At 52.3% G+C, this 13,334-nt stretch overlaps 1 protein-coding gene across 1 annotated transcript; it reads left to right on the top strand.

Moving 5' to 3' along the window:
• Positions 1–3,981: 3,981 nt before the first annotated feature.
• LOC307057846 (cytochrome c oxidase subunit 6C-like) lies at positions 3,982–4,228 on the top strand (the record flags this gene model as incomplete). Its single annotated transcript, XM_079711143.1, has 1 exon — positions 3,982–4,228. Exon 1 carries the CDS (start codon positions 4,004–4,006, stop codon positions 4,226–4,228), a length of 225 nt encoding a protein of 74 aa, XP_079567269.1. The 5' UTR covers positions 3,982–4,003.
• Positions 4,229–13,334: the final 9,106 nt, after the last annotated feature.

Raw genomic sequence — 13,334 nt, forward strand, 5'->3', positions numbered from 1 at the left:
TGTTTCTCCATGGAGAGAGGCATGATACCATTTGCAGTCTTTTACCAAATTATCTTTATCTGGCTTAATGACAGCTAGCTTGAACCATAGGTCGGATTTCCAAATCTGGTGATTTCATTTCATATTCTTTATTTCTGTTAAGTCATGATAACTTAAAGGTCATAAGGTATAGTAGCAAGTGTTTGGTGATCCTGGCAGATAATTATGGTTATTCAAATTTCTCACTAAAGACTGCTTTCCGCACTCACTCAGATATGAGGTTGACAAGTGCATGGTCCTTAAACCTGGGAGTTGAGTACAGCAACATGGGAGAGAGCAGTGAATGTATTTCTAGTCCACTCTGGCTTTGGGAGGAATTTCCTTAGATTCTTCTGTAGCATTTGGATGTGGTTTTCACATATGCCTAGTAACACACCATTAGTTCCTGTCTCCACCGTGAATGAACAAAATCATCATGCACAGGGAATAAGCTAAACACAACTATTGAATTATTGTTCCACAAACAGGTCTTCTTAACCAAACAACAAAAGAGCATGGTATTAAAGCCCTGGAGTGATAGATTCTGGATATTCAAAATATTTGTACACCTGAGATATTCCACTTGTGCCTCAAGGCCATAGAAATGGGCCTTCTCAGCATTTTGAAGAAATGTTTTAATCTTCTCTCTCATTTCAAAAACTCATGCAAGCACTCTTAGCAGCTGATCTTTGTCAGTGTGGAAATGCAGAATCGTGTATTCACTCCCATTTCTTTGGCCAGGATGCTAAAATGATAGCTCCTGGGGGTAGCCGGCAATCCTCAGTGTTCCTTGTCCTGTAGCTGCATCACTCCAATCTCTGCCTCTGTCTTCACACGGCCCTCTTCCTGTTTGTGTGTCTGTCTCTTCTCCTTTTATAAGGACACGAGTCATTGGATTAGGACCCACCCGAATCCACTATAACCTCATTTTAACTAATTACTAATAATATCTGCAAAGGCCCTATTTCTAAATGGGTCACTTTCACAAGTACCGCGGTTAGCACTTCAACATATCTTTTTGGGGGGCACAATTCAACCCATACAGAAGGCTTCCCTGCTCCTTAGACACACAGAAGCAGCAGTGAGTTCCTGGAGTCTGAAAGTGGTGTCAAGAGTAAAAGGTAACCACTAGGGGTTGTTGACATGCAAGGGCTTGTAGCTCAGCAGCAAAACCTTCTGGCTACAGATCAAGAGGTCGCTGGTTCAAATTCACATCCACCTTATTTATTCCCTACTGTTCCTCACAAAGATGTCTGAGAAAGTGAACATGTGCTCAGAGGGAGAAAATAAAAATCTGCTCAGATAACACCGATGCACTGCAGTTGTAAAATGTCAAAACAATCCTCTTAGAGAAACGTTCTTCTCTAAAATCAGAGACGATCAGAAACTGCTGCGTGGAATTTTATCCATAAGAATGAAACTGCCCACTTTTTCCAGAGCTGATATTATTCACCCAGTATCCCCAGAGCCCAGCACAGTTTCCAGCTCATGGCAAGTGCTCAGAAACATTTGTTGCACACATGTGTGCCCATTTATTCTCCTCAAAGAGCACTGAACTCTCAGCTTCTGCTGAGGGCACCACAGTGCCCAGCACACAGTAGGACCCTAAGAAATGAAAGTTGAATAAAAACTCCAAGAAACCTCCAAAGTCAAGGACGTGGCTGCATCTCTAGAGAACTCCAGGCTTCCATGTTCCAACCTGGATACTCTCCTTTGTGGGGCCGAAGATACCCTCTCGTCCTCTGTTTCCTCATCTGTGATATAAGAGTAATAACACAACCCCCTGGGGCTGGATTTTTCTGAGACAAACTGGGATCTTCAGCTCGAATTGTGCTGCTCTGGATGGAAGAGGTGGGTCTGCTCCTTGACTTGCTTGAATGAGTTTTCCCCATATTGGGGAGGGGGGGCAGAAGCTTCTTAAGATTTAGCTTCCTAAATGGGAAACTGGGAAGAGCGCTAACCCAGGACAAAGAAGACCACCCTCGGGGTTCCCGGCAGGCACTGGGAGGGAAGGGAGAGGGTCTCAGGACACCCGTCTGGTGGAGTGGAGGCACCAGTGCTCGGTAAACACAGAGAAGAAGCAATGGTGAACAGGTGCCCTGGGTGTGACTGTGAGTGTGAAAGGGCCTGGTCACAGATGTGTGGATCTAGAGCAGTGGTTCTCAAAGCGTGGCCCCAGACCAGCAGCATCAGCATCACCTGAGAACTTGCTAATCAGAAACTTTCAGGGGGGAGCCCAGTCATCTTTGTTTTAACAAGCCCTCCAGATGATTCTGATGCACCCTAAAATTAAGAACCACGGGTCTAGAACAGAGTTCAGAGGATGAGCAGTCTGATCGTGGTCCTTGGTTTTCATCCTGCCTCTTCCCACCAGCCCTGGCTGACCCTGGGGCAAGTGATAGAATTCCTAACCCATCCCCTTCTTGGGTGTTTCAGTACCTAAGTCGTCCTGCAGGTGGCGCAGAAGAAGCCGATGTGGATCTGTGGCAGGTGTTCCTCAAAGTGGCATCTCCCGACCCTCTATAAGGAGCTTGTTCCTAACCCCAGATCGCATCTTGCATGTTTGACAAGCTCCCAAGATGATTCCTAAGCACAGGAAATCTGAGGACTGGCCCAAAGGGTGCAGTCCATGCACCAGCTCAAACCCTAGTGTCCCCATTAGCTTTTCCTTGTTGTTCTTGAGCTGCATGGCACTCTGCTCTGCTAAGCCCACATTCTAGTCCCCTTGATGGTCCCGAGTAATTTCTTCAGAGGCTCCCGTTATGTAGTCTTTATATTTTCTGATGGATGGAAGATACGGACAAGAGGAAGATGAGAGAGTCATTGGTTTAATTACAGGGTCCTGAACCCAAAGTCAGGAGGATGGATTCAGGTCCTGAGCCCATCTGTAAGGATCTGTGTGTGCTTGGGCAGACCAGTAATCCTGAATCTCTGTTTTCAGATCGTATTGTGAAGGGCACAGACTAGCGACCCTGAAGTCTCTTCGTGCTATAAATATCTGTGTCAGTGCTTTTCCAGAAAGAGCAGGGAGGTGGCTACAGGGATGGGGAAACTAATGCTTATTTTGCATCAAGGAAATAAAATTAAAGTGAGGCCAGCTTGGCAGCTTTCAGCAGGCCCAGCGTGATGAATATCTGTGGCAAAAATTTATAGGAATGTTGGGCATGGCTGCACAGGTATAAGGTAGTACTAAGGCCTATACCTATGTCAGGGGGTATAGCTCAGGGGTAGAGCATTTGACTGCAGATCAAGAGGTCCCTGGTTCAAATCCAGGTGCCCCCTGCTGTCTTTCACTTTTGCTAGTTGGAGCTGGTGTTGAAGGTTCTGCTCCTTTTCCTAATCCTGGGCCTCAGTATACCAAGCCTTCTCAAATCTGGGAAAAAGTCCAGGGTAACTTAAAACCCTGTCACTGAGCACTACAACCCCAGAGTGATAAGTTCCTCCAACTCTGACTTTTTAATTTCACTTGCCACAGGTCTTGTTCTACATAGGCTTGTTTCTACATGTTTTCATTGCCCTAAATCAGTGCTGTGCTGGTTAGTGTTTAACAACCAGCTCTTGGGGTTGTTGCTACAAAGCACTGATTTGTGTTTTCCAATTTCATGGTGTAAATAATCTCACCGTATCCAATGTCAAGCCACAAACATAAGATCACTGATCACAGAGTTGGGAAGACATGCTAACATGTGACTCTCTCGTGCAAGCCAGCTTGAACACACCACTGTCCCTAATCCATCTTCTCTACAGTGGCATGGGCTCTGTGACCCGCCCCCTCACTCTATCCTCACGACACTTACAGACATCAGAGCAGTGGATGTTATGGAATCATCCATTTACTTGACATATTTGAGTCCTAATCAATGCCAGACACAGGAAAGACAGAGCTCAGCAAGAACTGTTTGTGGTGAGCAAAGGAGTCAAATTAAGAAATGGGGTCCATTTCTCCAAGGACGTCGTTGTTGAGCTGTCAAGGAGAAAAACTACCATGGCTTCCAGTTCTTTGACAAAACCTCAGATGCGTGGCCTTCTGGCCAAGCATTTGCGATTTCATATTGTTGGAGCATTCGTTGTCTCCTTGGGAGTTGCAGCTTTCTATAAGTTTGCTGTGGCTGAACCAAGAAAGAAGGCATATGCAGATTTCTACAGAAATTATGATTCCATAAAAGGTTCTGAGATGAGGAAGGCTGGTATCTTTCAGAGTGCAAAGTGATTTTGGAATATAAAGAATTTCTTTGGGTTGAGTTCCATGGAAGTTTGTCACTTACCTGTGTTCCTGAACTATGAACTACTAATATCTGGGGTAAGGAATAATTTCTCATGATAAATAAACGATTAACAAAAAAAAAGAAAAAAGAAATGGTCAGGGGCTTCCCTGGTGGCGCAGTGGTTAGGAATCCACCTGCCAATGCAGGGGACACTGGTTCGAGCCCTGGTCCGGGAAGATCCCACATGCCGCGGAGCAACTAAGCCCAGGCGCCACAACTAGTGAGACTGCGCTCTGTAGCCAGTGAGCCACGCGCCTAGAGCCCGTGCTCCACAACAAGAGAGGCCACCGCAATGAGAAGCCCGCCCACCGCAATGAAAAGTAGCCGCTCCCGCAACTAGAGAAAGTCCCCGCCCAGCAACGAAGACCCAACGCAGCCATAAATAAATCATAAATAAATGGTCAAATGAACGATAAGGATAGCTAGACAAAAGAAGTGTGCTAATCCCTTAAGGGATTTTAAAGTTTAGGGATTGAGACTGAGGGTGGCACGTTGGCACGAGCTGGAAGAAGGGACACCTATAAGGAGGAAGCTGACCTCAGCAAGATGATAGGACATAGGCCCAAAGCACAGGTAAGGCGCTTACCAAGGGGTTCTGTGGCCTTTAGGAATCCTGAGATCAGATGTTGAATTTTAAACTGTCCTTTTCCATGGCGTGAAACCTTGCGATATCTTCAGATCCTCAGGACAGTGGGCTACACAGACACGGGTCCTGTGTCAGTGATGCCTTGGGTGTGGAGGAGGGGGCTTTGCCCAGGTATGGGGCTGGGCAGGGACTGAGAGTGGTCTCCCGCGGCCTCTCCCTGGAGGCCAGGCCAAGATTGTCAACACTGTATCCCAAAGTTCTGGGAGGTGGTCAGCAACAAGGCCAGCGGAGACCCATGGAAGACTAGAGCAGCTACAGGGAACAACTCTGGGATTGCTGGGCCAGACATTCCCTTTCCCCAAAGAGTCCAGAGGAAGAGAACTGTCGGGGCGGGGGAGTGGGGAAGGGCTCTCTGGGCGGCAGGCGCCTCCTCCTCGTTGGACCCGGCCTTCCTCTGCTCCTGTAAGCCTCTGTCAACCAGAGCAGGTTTGTCCCAGAAGCCCACGAGCTGTCCTAACGGGGGTCCTCCAGATCAGGAATGAGGCTCGTTGGGCTCAGCTGGGGTCCTCTCCCCGGAGTCCGCCACTCTCCCCCAGCCCCGCTGCTTCCTTTCTGACCTGGAGAATGGTGGGCTCACGCTTCGTTCATTCATCACATTTACTTGAGGGCCTACTACGTGTCAGGAACTTATAGGGTTACCACAATCAACAAAATAGACCAGCAAATAGTCACACAGATATAGCGGCACACGGGTCAATGCTATGGCGAGCGCGGGAGCGGGGTGACAGATCTGAGCATGTGCTGGGGTCAGGCAGCCACTCTGACCCACACACTATCCCAGCCGAGCGGTCTGGCCTGCAGCTCCCTCCGCACCTCTCGGGACCCGCTTCCCCCACGCCTCCCCGGCGGCCCTAGTCAAGTTCGGTTTACGGGATGCGTCCTCTGGGAGAGGCGGTTCCCGTTTAATCCGAGCATCCCACCTGGCACATAGGGTGCGCTCAGTAAATAATGGATGCAAGAATGGATGGATGGATGTGTGGATGGATGGGTTTACGCGGGCAAGCACACCGCAAGCTGACCACCCGGCAGATCCCGGCGCCAAGCCCCGCCTGGCAGCTTCTCGGGGTCTCGGCTGAACCAGTGGGGAGAGGGCGCCCACCAGGCTCGCCCCGCCTTCACCTCGCCCCTCCTTCACCTCGCCCCTCCTCCGGCCGGAGCCGCGGCGCCTTCTGGGAAGTGTAGTTCGCGCCTGCGCCCGGAGTGCCGCGGAGGCTGGTCCCCCTCTCTTGGGACGCGACGCCCCACCCCCGCCCCTCCTCAACGGCCTGCGCGCCCGGCCCGATTTCCTCCTGCGCCGACCTAGGTCGCCGCCGCCGCCGCCGCCGAGGGTCGCGACGCAGCCTGTGGGCGGGGAGCGGGTGCCCCCGGCCGTGCCGGAAGCCAGGAACGGAGGCTGAGTCCGGGATGGCGCGCCAGGTAAGGCGAGCGCGGACGGCGCCGCGAGCCGGGACCCCTCCGCCAGCCGGCGAGAACAGGCGGACACCTCGGCGGGTCTGCTCCGCGCGGCTCTGTGCGTGCCTGGAGGGCGGGGGCGAGCCTGGGACCCGCCAACTTTGGCCGGGCGGGGGGAAGAGTGCTGGTGCGCAGGGTTTGGTGCGGAGAAGTCTAGGTCCCCGGACGCTCCCCTCCCTTCTCCCCGCCCCGCAGTGTACGCATACTTGGAGTCTCTCTCCACCTTTGGAAACTCGTTCCTTTGGGTTAAGCATCACCCTCTCTTCTTGGCTTTTAATGATGAATTATACTGGGAGCGATGGGCACGAAGGCCTAAGGAGAATGAGTAAATCTGTTCACTTCCATTCTTGGTAGAATCCTGGACTCTGGGCGGGGGGAGGGCATAGAACAAGGTACCAGGTTTTATCCATTAGGTGAGATGTGTAGGTCCGAGAGGTGGAGGGAGAGCCCCATCTGTCATAGCCTGGGACCAGTTTGGGCAAGTTGTGTGAAGGTGCTAGGAAACCTGATGGTACCAAAGGGGAGTTGCTGCGCGTTCTGCTGCGTGGGCCCCTGGGGCCAGCTCTGTAATTGTGGTGGCTCATGAGCTTGGGCCAACCTCAGACAACCGTGGGCTCCGTGGTTTGAGGGCGGGGGAAGGGGTGGTGGTGTTGGGAGAGTGGCTGGGGCAGTCAGTGGCCAGGCAGAGCAGCACTGTGCCAGGACCTTGGCGACATTAATGCCCCACAAGCTCGTGGGAGAAGGGGAGAAGCCAAGCAGTTTGGATGCTGTGGGAACAAGGGCCGTCCCCTCTGCAGATCTGGCCGTGTAGTTAGGGAGCCCACGGCCACCCCAGCTCAGATATGCCCGCTGGCCCCATGCTCAGGCCTCCTCGTACCATAGTTTCCTCTTCTATACAATGAGGGGTTGGATCTTTTAGATCTCATGTCCTGGAGTGTGTCCTCCCACTGTGTAGCTTCATGGAGAAGGTGCCCAGGAGTGGCCTTGAGAAGTGGTAGGTCACAGTCAGAGGGAGAGGAACAGGGACGGCCTCCTGTCTTCCTGTCCAGCGCGACTGCCAGATGCTCAGGGGCGTGGGAGCACAGCCCGCAGGTGGGGGCAGCAGGGTTCGGGATCTGATCTGGAAGCCCGAGTCTGAGCCTGAAACATGCTGGGAGAGCGGCTTTGTGCTGAGAAGGACCTGAAGGCCATGTCTGTGGCCCGAGTGTTTGCACATCATGCTCGCCCCCTCCCTCTTCCGTGCGCGTGCACGCGCGCGCGCGCACACACACACACACTCACTCTTCCTCTGCTTTTTCTGGGTAGGGGGAGACTGCTGACGGAACCACCTCCCCTGGCCACAGTCAATTCCCGTTCCCGTTTTATAAGAACTTTGTCATACAAGAGTGTATCTTTTGGCCGAGGTGATGAATGGCCTGGAAACCATCTCTTCCAGATGTCTAAAAGAGCTGGTATATTTAGCCAGGAGATAAAGAGGCACTCAAGGTCAGGAATGGTGTGTGTAAGAGCCCACTCTGTAGCTGGAGGTGGCTGGCTGTGACCTACAGGTGGACGTTAGGCAGACAGATTCGGCTGTAAGAATAGGAATCGTAGCATTTATCACATCCCAGCATTTGTTCCAGGCACTTTTCCTATGTTAATTCATTTAATCTTCACAACATCCCTATGAGAGAGGTTTGGTTCTTTTTTTAAATATTTACTTATTTGGTTGCACCGGGTCTTAGTTGCCGCAGGCAGGCTCCTTAGTTGCAGCTCGCGGGCTCCTTAGTTGCAGCACATGGGCTCCTTCGTTGTGGCATGCGAACTCCCAGTTGCGGCATGCATGTGGGATCTAGTTCCCCAACCAGGGATCGAACCCGGTCCCCCTGCATTGGGAACACGGAGTCCTATCCACTGCACCACCAGGGAAATCCCGAGAGAGGTTGTTTTTATCCCCGTTTTATAGATGAGTTTGCCGAGCCCTTAGCTAATATGAAGCAAAGCAGGGATTGGAATTCCAGCAGCCTGGCTCCTGAGGTCGAGCCCAAAGCCCCACACTCTGCCCGTTCGTGTTCCAGAACTTCTTTTTTTTTTTTTTTTTTTTTTTTGCGGTATGTGGGCCTCTCACTGTTGTGGCCTCTCCCGTTGCGGAGCACAGGCTCCGGACGCGCAGGCTCAACGGCCATGGCTCACGGGCCCAGCCGCTCCGCGGCATGTGGGATTCTCCCAGACCGGGGCACGAACCCGTGTCCCCTGCATCGGCAGGCGGACTCTCAACCACTGCGCCACCAGGGAAGCCCCGTGTTCCAGAACTTCTTAACTGACAGATCAGGCCAACTATGGGACTGTGGTGAGCCCTCCGTTGCTATAGGTGTTCAAGTAGAAATTGAAGAACCCCCCTGTTGTGAGTGGAAGTTGGCACTAAATGTTCACTGCTCCTTAAAGGTGTACAGCAGTTGTCGGTGATTTCTAGTTCACAGACATGCTATGGTGGACAGCTGGCCCCTGGCGGGAGGAGAGGGTCCCGTTCACCCGCGTAGTTTTCATTCCGGCAGGCGGGGCAGGTTCTGCCCAGTCTCGGGCCGTGACTGGAGGGCAGCTCTCCCCTGGCCCTGTGATTCTAAACTTATTCAGAATCATCCGGGAAGCTTGAAAATGTCAAGTTCTGGGCTCTGAAAGCACTAAACATAATCATGATTTAGTAGATCTAAGATGAGGTGAGAAAATCAGTCCTAATTAAAAGGAAATTCTGAAGTAAATCATTTGAACCTAAAGCCCTTCTGTTTTTTCAGATGTTAGGTAGTAAATAGCTTCTGATGGGAGAAGATAAGGACATAGTATTTTTCACCCAGTTTGACAAACAGAGAAGCTGTCTGCTGACTTGAACTAGCTCTGCAACAGAACTGCCACTTGACTCTGCTGGACCCTTACTCTCCCCACTTCCTGCTTCAGCCAGGGCCATGCCATTTGGACTCTGCCATTATCAGTGGCTACAGGATCATTTATTTTTACCCAAGACCCTACCCCTCCCCTCCATCACCACCTTGAAAATCTTGTTAAAAGTTCAGCTTTTATTAAGAGGTTACTGAGAATGAGAATTTGTTGGTTACAGATACTCCCATAATCTGTCGCCACAAACTCTACTGGGTAATAATGATTTTCTAAAAAGTGGATGTGTGGGACTTCCCTGGCATTCCAGTGGTTAAGGCTCTGTGCTTCCAATGCAGGGGACGCGGGTTTGATCCCTGGTCTGGAAACTAAGATCCCACATGCCGCAAGGAGTGGCCAAAAAAAATAAAAGTGGTTGTTTGATGCTTGGTTTGTTAAGGTTTACTGATCTTCTGATAGGTTAGAGTCACAGTCAGGCACAGTCTAGGGTTGTAGACTTGGCCCCTGGCTGTCTGCCTGCTCCTGCTGCATCACCCCTCCTTGCTTTGGAACCTCGCCCCAAGCCCAGGATAAAGTGCCTGAGCAGCTGCCTGCGTAGGGCCATCCTGTCAATCAAACGAGAGATCTGAAGTGCTTGCAAGTGTGTAGGGATCACCCCTCTGCTGATGTTTAGGCCCCCTGTATGTGACATCTCACTTAGCATCCAAGCTGAGAGGCTGGCTGGGGTCTCGTGCACCTGGTCCACATATAACATGTGGCGTGTTGGGGAAAGTGTACAGGCAGAGAAGGTACCACGACCCCAGCTCTCGTCTCCAGATAGGGAGGTGTTGAGGCCGTGTCAGTTCTCAGCGCGGCTGGTGTTCCCTAGAGAGGGCCGGGGGAGGGGCCTCATTAGAAAGGCGGGCCCTCTGCCGCTCGGTAGCTGGGATCGGCGTGTTCTTCCCTTGAGCTAAGGGACCTGCAAGAGCCAGCCCTGTGTGGAGCTGCCAGAAGGTGGAGAAGACGTGGCCTTGAAGCCCACCTTGGCTCTCCTTACCGGCCTCCTGTAAGATGGGCGTGTGTTTTGGGTGGCATTTTTGTTTTGCAGGTGCAGAACCTGGTGTCGGTCGGTGCATCCCCCTCCCCCCTTATAATTCTCAGGGGAGTCAACGTACACTAACCAGACTCACAAAGGACAGAGAGATAAATCAGAATATGCCAGTTCCTTAACTTACGGTGAAAAATAGAGCTGACAATCAAACTGGAACTATATGGTGGCCGATTACGTGTTTGACCACCTAACGTGAAATCTGCATGGGAAGCCCAGGGTTAACGGAGTCCGAGCACAGAGGTTTGCTGGATAAGCTGGCATCCTGGAGCCAGGATGGCCTGAAGCATCCATCTCCCTTAGGAAGAGCCCTGTGGTGCAGGACAGAGACTCTTGTCACCTGGGCAAGGCCAGGAAGCCCAGACAGATTCCGGAGCCCCCAGTGTCCTTCTCTAGGCGTGGTCCATGGTGACAGTGCCGCAGTGTTGGTGCCTTCTCTCTTCGGGCAGCGGTGACCTGGTTCTAACCCCTCTGCCTGCCCTCCAGCCTCCCTGACAGGTCCAAAGGCCAGGACCTGGGGCTTCCAAACTCCCTGCCATTGCTAGGCCCCCCTCCAGGTGGCTGGTCTTCCCCCCAGGGCTTGGTTTGACTTGTTTCCAGGTTCTGGGGACACTTACTTTTCTCTAGCGCATTGGTCATAGTGGGAATTACACACGTATTTGAGTGTCTAAGGGAAAGGAGAGTGAAGTAATTGTAACTCCTTGACCCTCTCTTCCCCCGCCCCCTTTTCCTTGGCTGGGGTGGTGAGAGAGTGGGACTACTGATAGGAGGTTCCAACCTTTTTGATTCTCTGACCCTCTTTCTTAATGTTGAAAACTTAGTACGTTAGAATTTAGCCTTTCCATGTATTTTAAAATAAATTGAGTATTACCTTTAAAGGACACACATGTGTTCATCACAACAGCATCTATAAACGTGTACATGCAGCCCACTGGCAGTGTTTGTGCCCATTTAGCCCCTGGGCCTGTTGGGACAAGTCTGAGCCTCCCGAACATGGACAAAAAATTAACGAGTAGTCAATCTAAAGGAGAAATAGAGAATTTTATTCACGCCAACCTGAGGATTATAACCCAGGAGACAGTCTTTCAGAAAACTCTGAGGACTGTTCCACTTGTTAGAGGTGGAAGGCACAGTTATGTACATTCTAGAGACAAAGGATCGTTTGTCAAAATGACACACTGACATTTTACATAAAGTTCACCAAAGATACACAGTCCCGATCTACACGTACAGCAGGTCACCATGACCCCATACAGAACTAGGAAAAGAATGAAGAAGGAACAAACGCATTGATCTTTATGGTTGAGCAGACACTCCTGCCTTTGAGGAGGTCTGCTTAACGTATGATGTAGATGCCCATTGCACGTTAGGGGGGCCCAGCACAGGCGGGGAGTATGTTATGCTTAAGTTTCCTTGCTTTGCCTTAAAAACAAATTTTATCCCATCACGGTCCGCAGAGCAGACAGGGACTCCTTAAGCAAAGTGTCTCCCTGCTCCACCAGCTCCAGGGTTCCCGAAAACCCTGGCTGGGATTCGGACTCTGGGAGGGAGAGACGGAAGAAGAGGAGGAGAGGAGACCAGAGGACGGAGCAAGGCAGGCGGGCTGCGGATGCCAGGAGGGAGGCGTGAGCGGAGGCAGCGGGGGCCGAGGCTGCAAAGCTAGGGCCAGACTGGGTCGTGAGGCCTCCCTGCCAGGTGTGCCAGGCGGGACACCCTCTGGGCCCTCACGGTGCTCGTGTCCTGTTGGGAAGTGTAATGGGACCCTGCGTCGGGATCCCTGAGACCACCCCTGGGTCCGTGATTTGCCAGGAGGACTCCCGGGACCCGTCATATAGTTGTATTCACGGCTGTGATTCATTACAACCAGAGGACACAGTCACGACCAGCCGAGGGGAAAGGCACGGGGGCAGAGGCCCGACGGAGCAGGAGACGCGTCCCCTCCTGGTGGCGTCACACAAGTCGTGCTTAATTCTTCCAGCTGTGAGTTGTGACAGCCGGTGTGAAATGTTCTCTCCTGGGGAAGCTCACTAGAGACTCAGCACCCAGGGTTTTCCCTGGGGGCAGGCCACGTAGGCACCCTCCTCCTGGCATGTACTGAAATCCGAGTCCCAGAAGGAAAGCAGTCTTCAGCATAAACCACACTGTCTGTACAAACAGTCTGGGCCCAGCAAACCACCCTTATTGGTCAGGAAACCGTGGGAACCTCCCCAAATCCAAGTTCCCCAACACCAGCCTCAGGCCAGCCTCGCAGGCGAGCCTTTCTCGGGGCAGCAGTGTCAGGCCTGCTCTTCCACACGGACCTGAACGTTGGCTACGATCTATCTGTCCGGAAGGCCAGGAAGAGATGGGGGCGGCTTTTTGAGAGATGTTTCGGAGGGCATCTGAGCGTGTTCCCGAGAGGAGGTGCCCATACCCAGCCAGGGGGGCAGAGGTTAGTTCAGGAGAGCCCGCTGGCCTGCTGAGCGGCTGTCCGGTGGTCAGAATGCACAGGGGGCCGAGGAGGAAGAGACTGCGGTGTCTGACTGCTTGTGGGCCTTCGGACTCTGGACCAGGGCAGGTAGCCCGTGGAGAGGCTGCCTCCAGCCGGGTGTGTCCTTGTGGTGGCAGCGGTCAGCGGGAGACAGGCAGAGTGGGGAGCAGATGCCATTGGTGACAACGCCACGGTTGGTAGCGGCGACGGTTGGTTTGTTTGTTTGTTTGTTTATTTATGGCCGTGTTGAGTCTTCGTTGCTGCGCAGGCTTTCTCTAGTTGCGGTGAGCGGGGGCTACTCTGCGCTGCAGTGTGCGGGCTTCTCATTGCGGTGGCTTCTCTTTTTGTGGAGCACAGACTCTAGGCACGTGGGCTTCAGTAGTTGTGGCGCATGGGCTTCAGTAGTTGTGGCTCGCAGGCTCTAGAGCGCAAGCTCAGTAGTTGTGGCGCACGGGCTTAGTTGCTCCACGGCATGTGGGATCTTCCTGGACCAGGGCTCGAACTTGTGTCCCCTGCATTGGCAGGCGG

The sequence above is a fragment of the Hyperoodon ampullatus genome (genome assembly GCF_949752795.1).
Source record: "Hyperoodon ampullatus genome assembly, chromosome: 9".
In the NCBI taxonomy this organism is placed as follows: Eukaryota; Metazoa; Chordata; class Mammalia; order Artiodactyla; family Ziphiidae; genus Hyperoodon; species Hyperoodon ampullatus.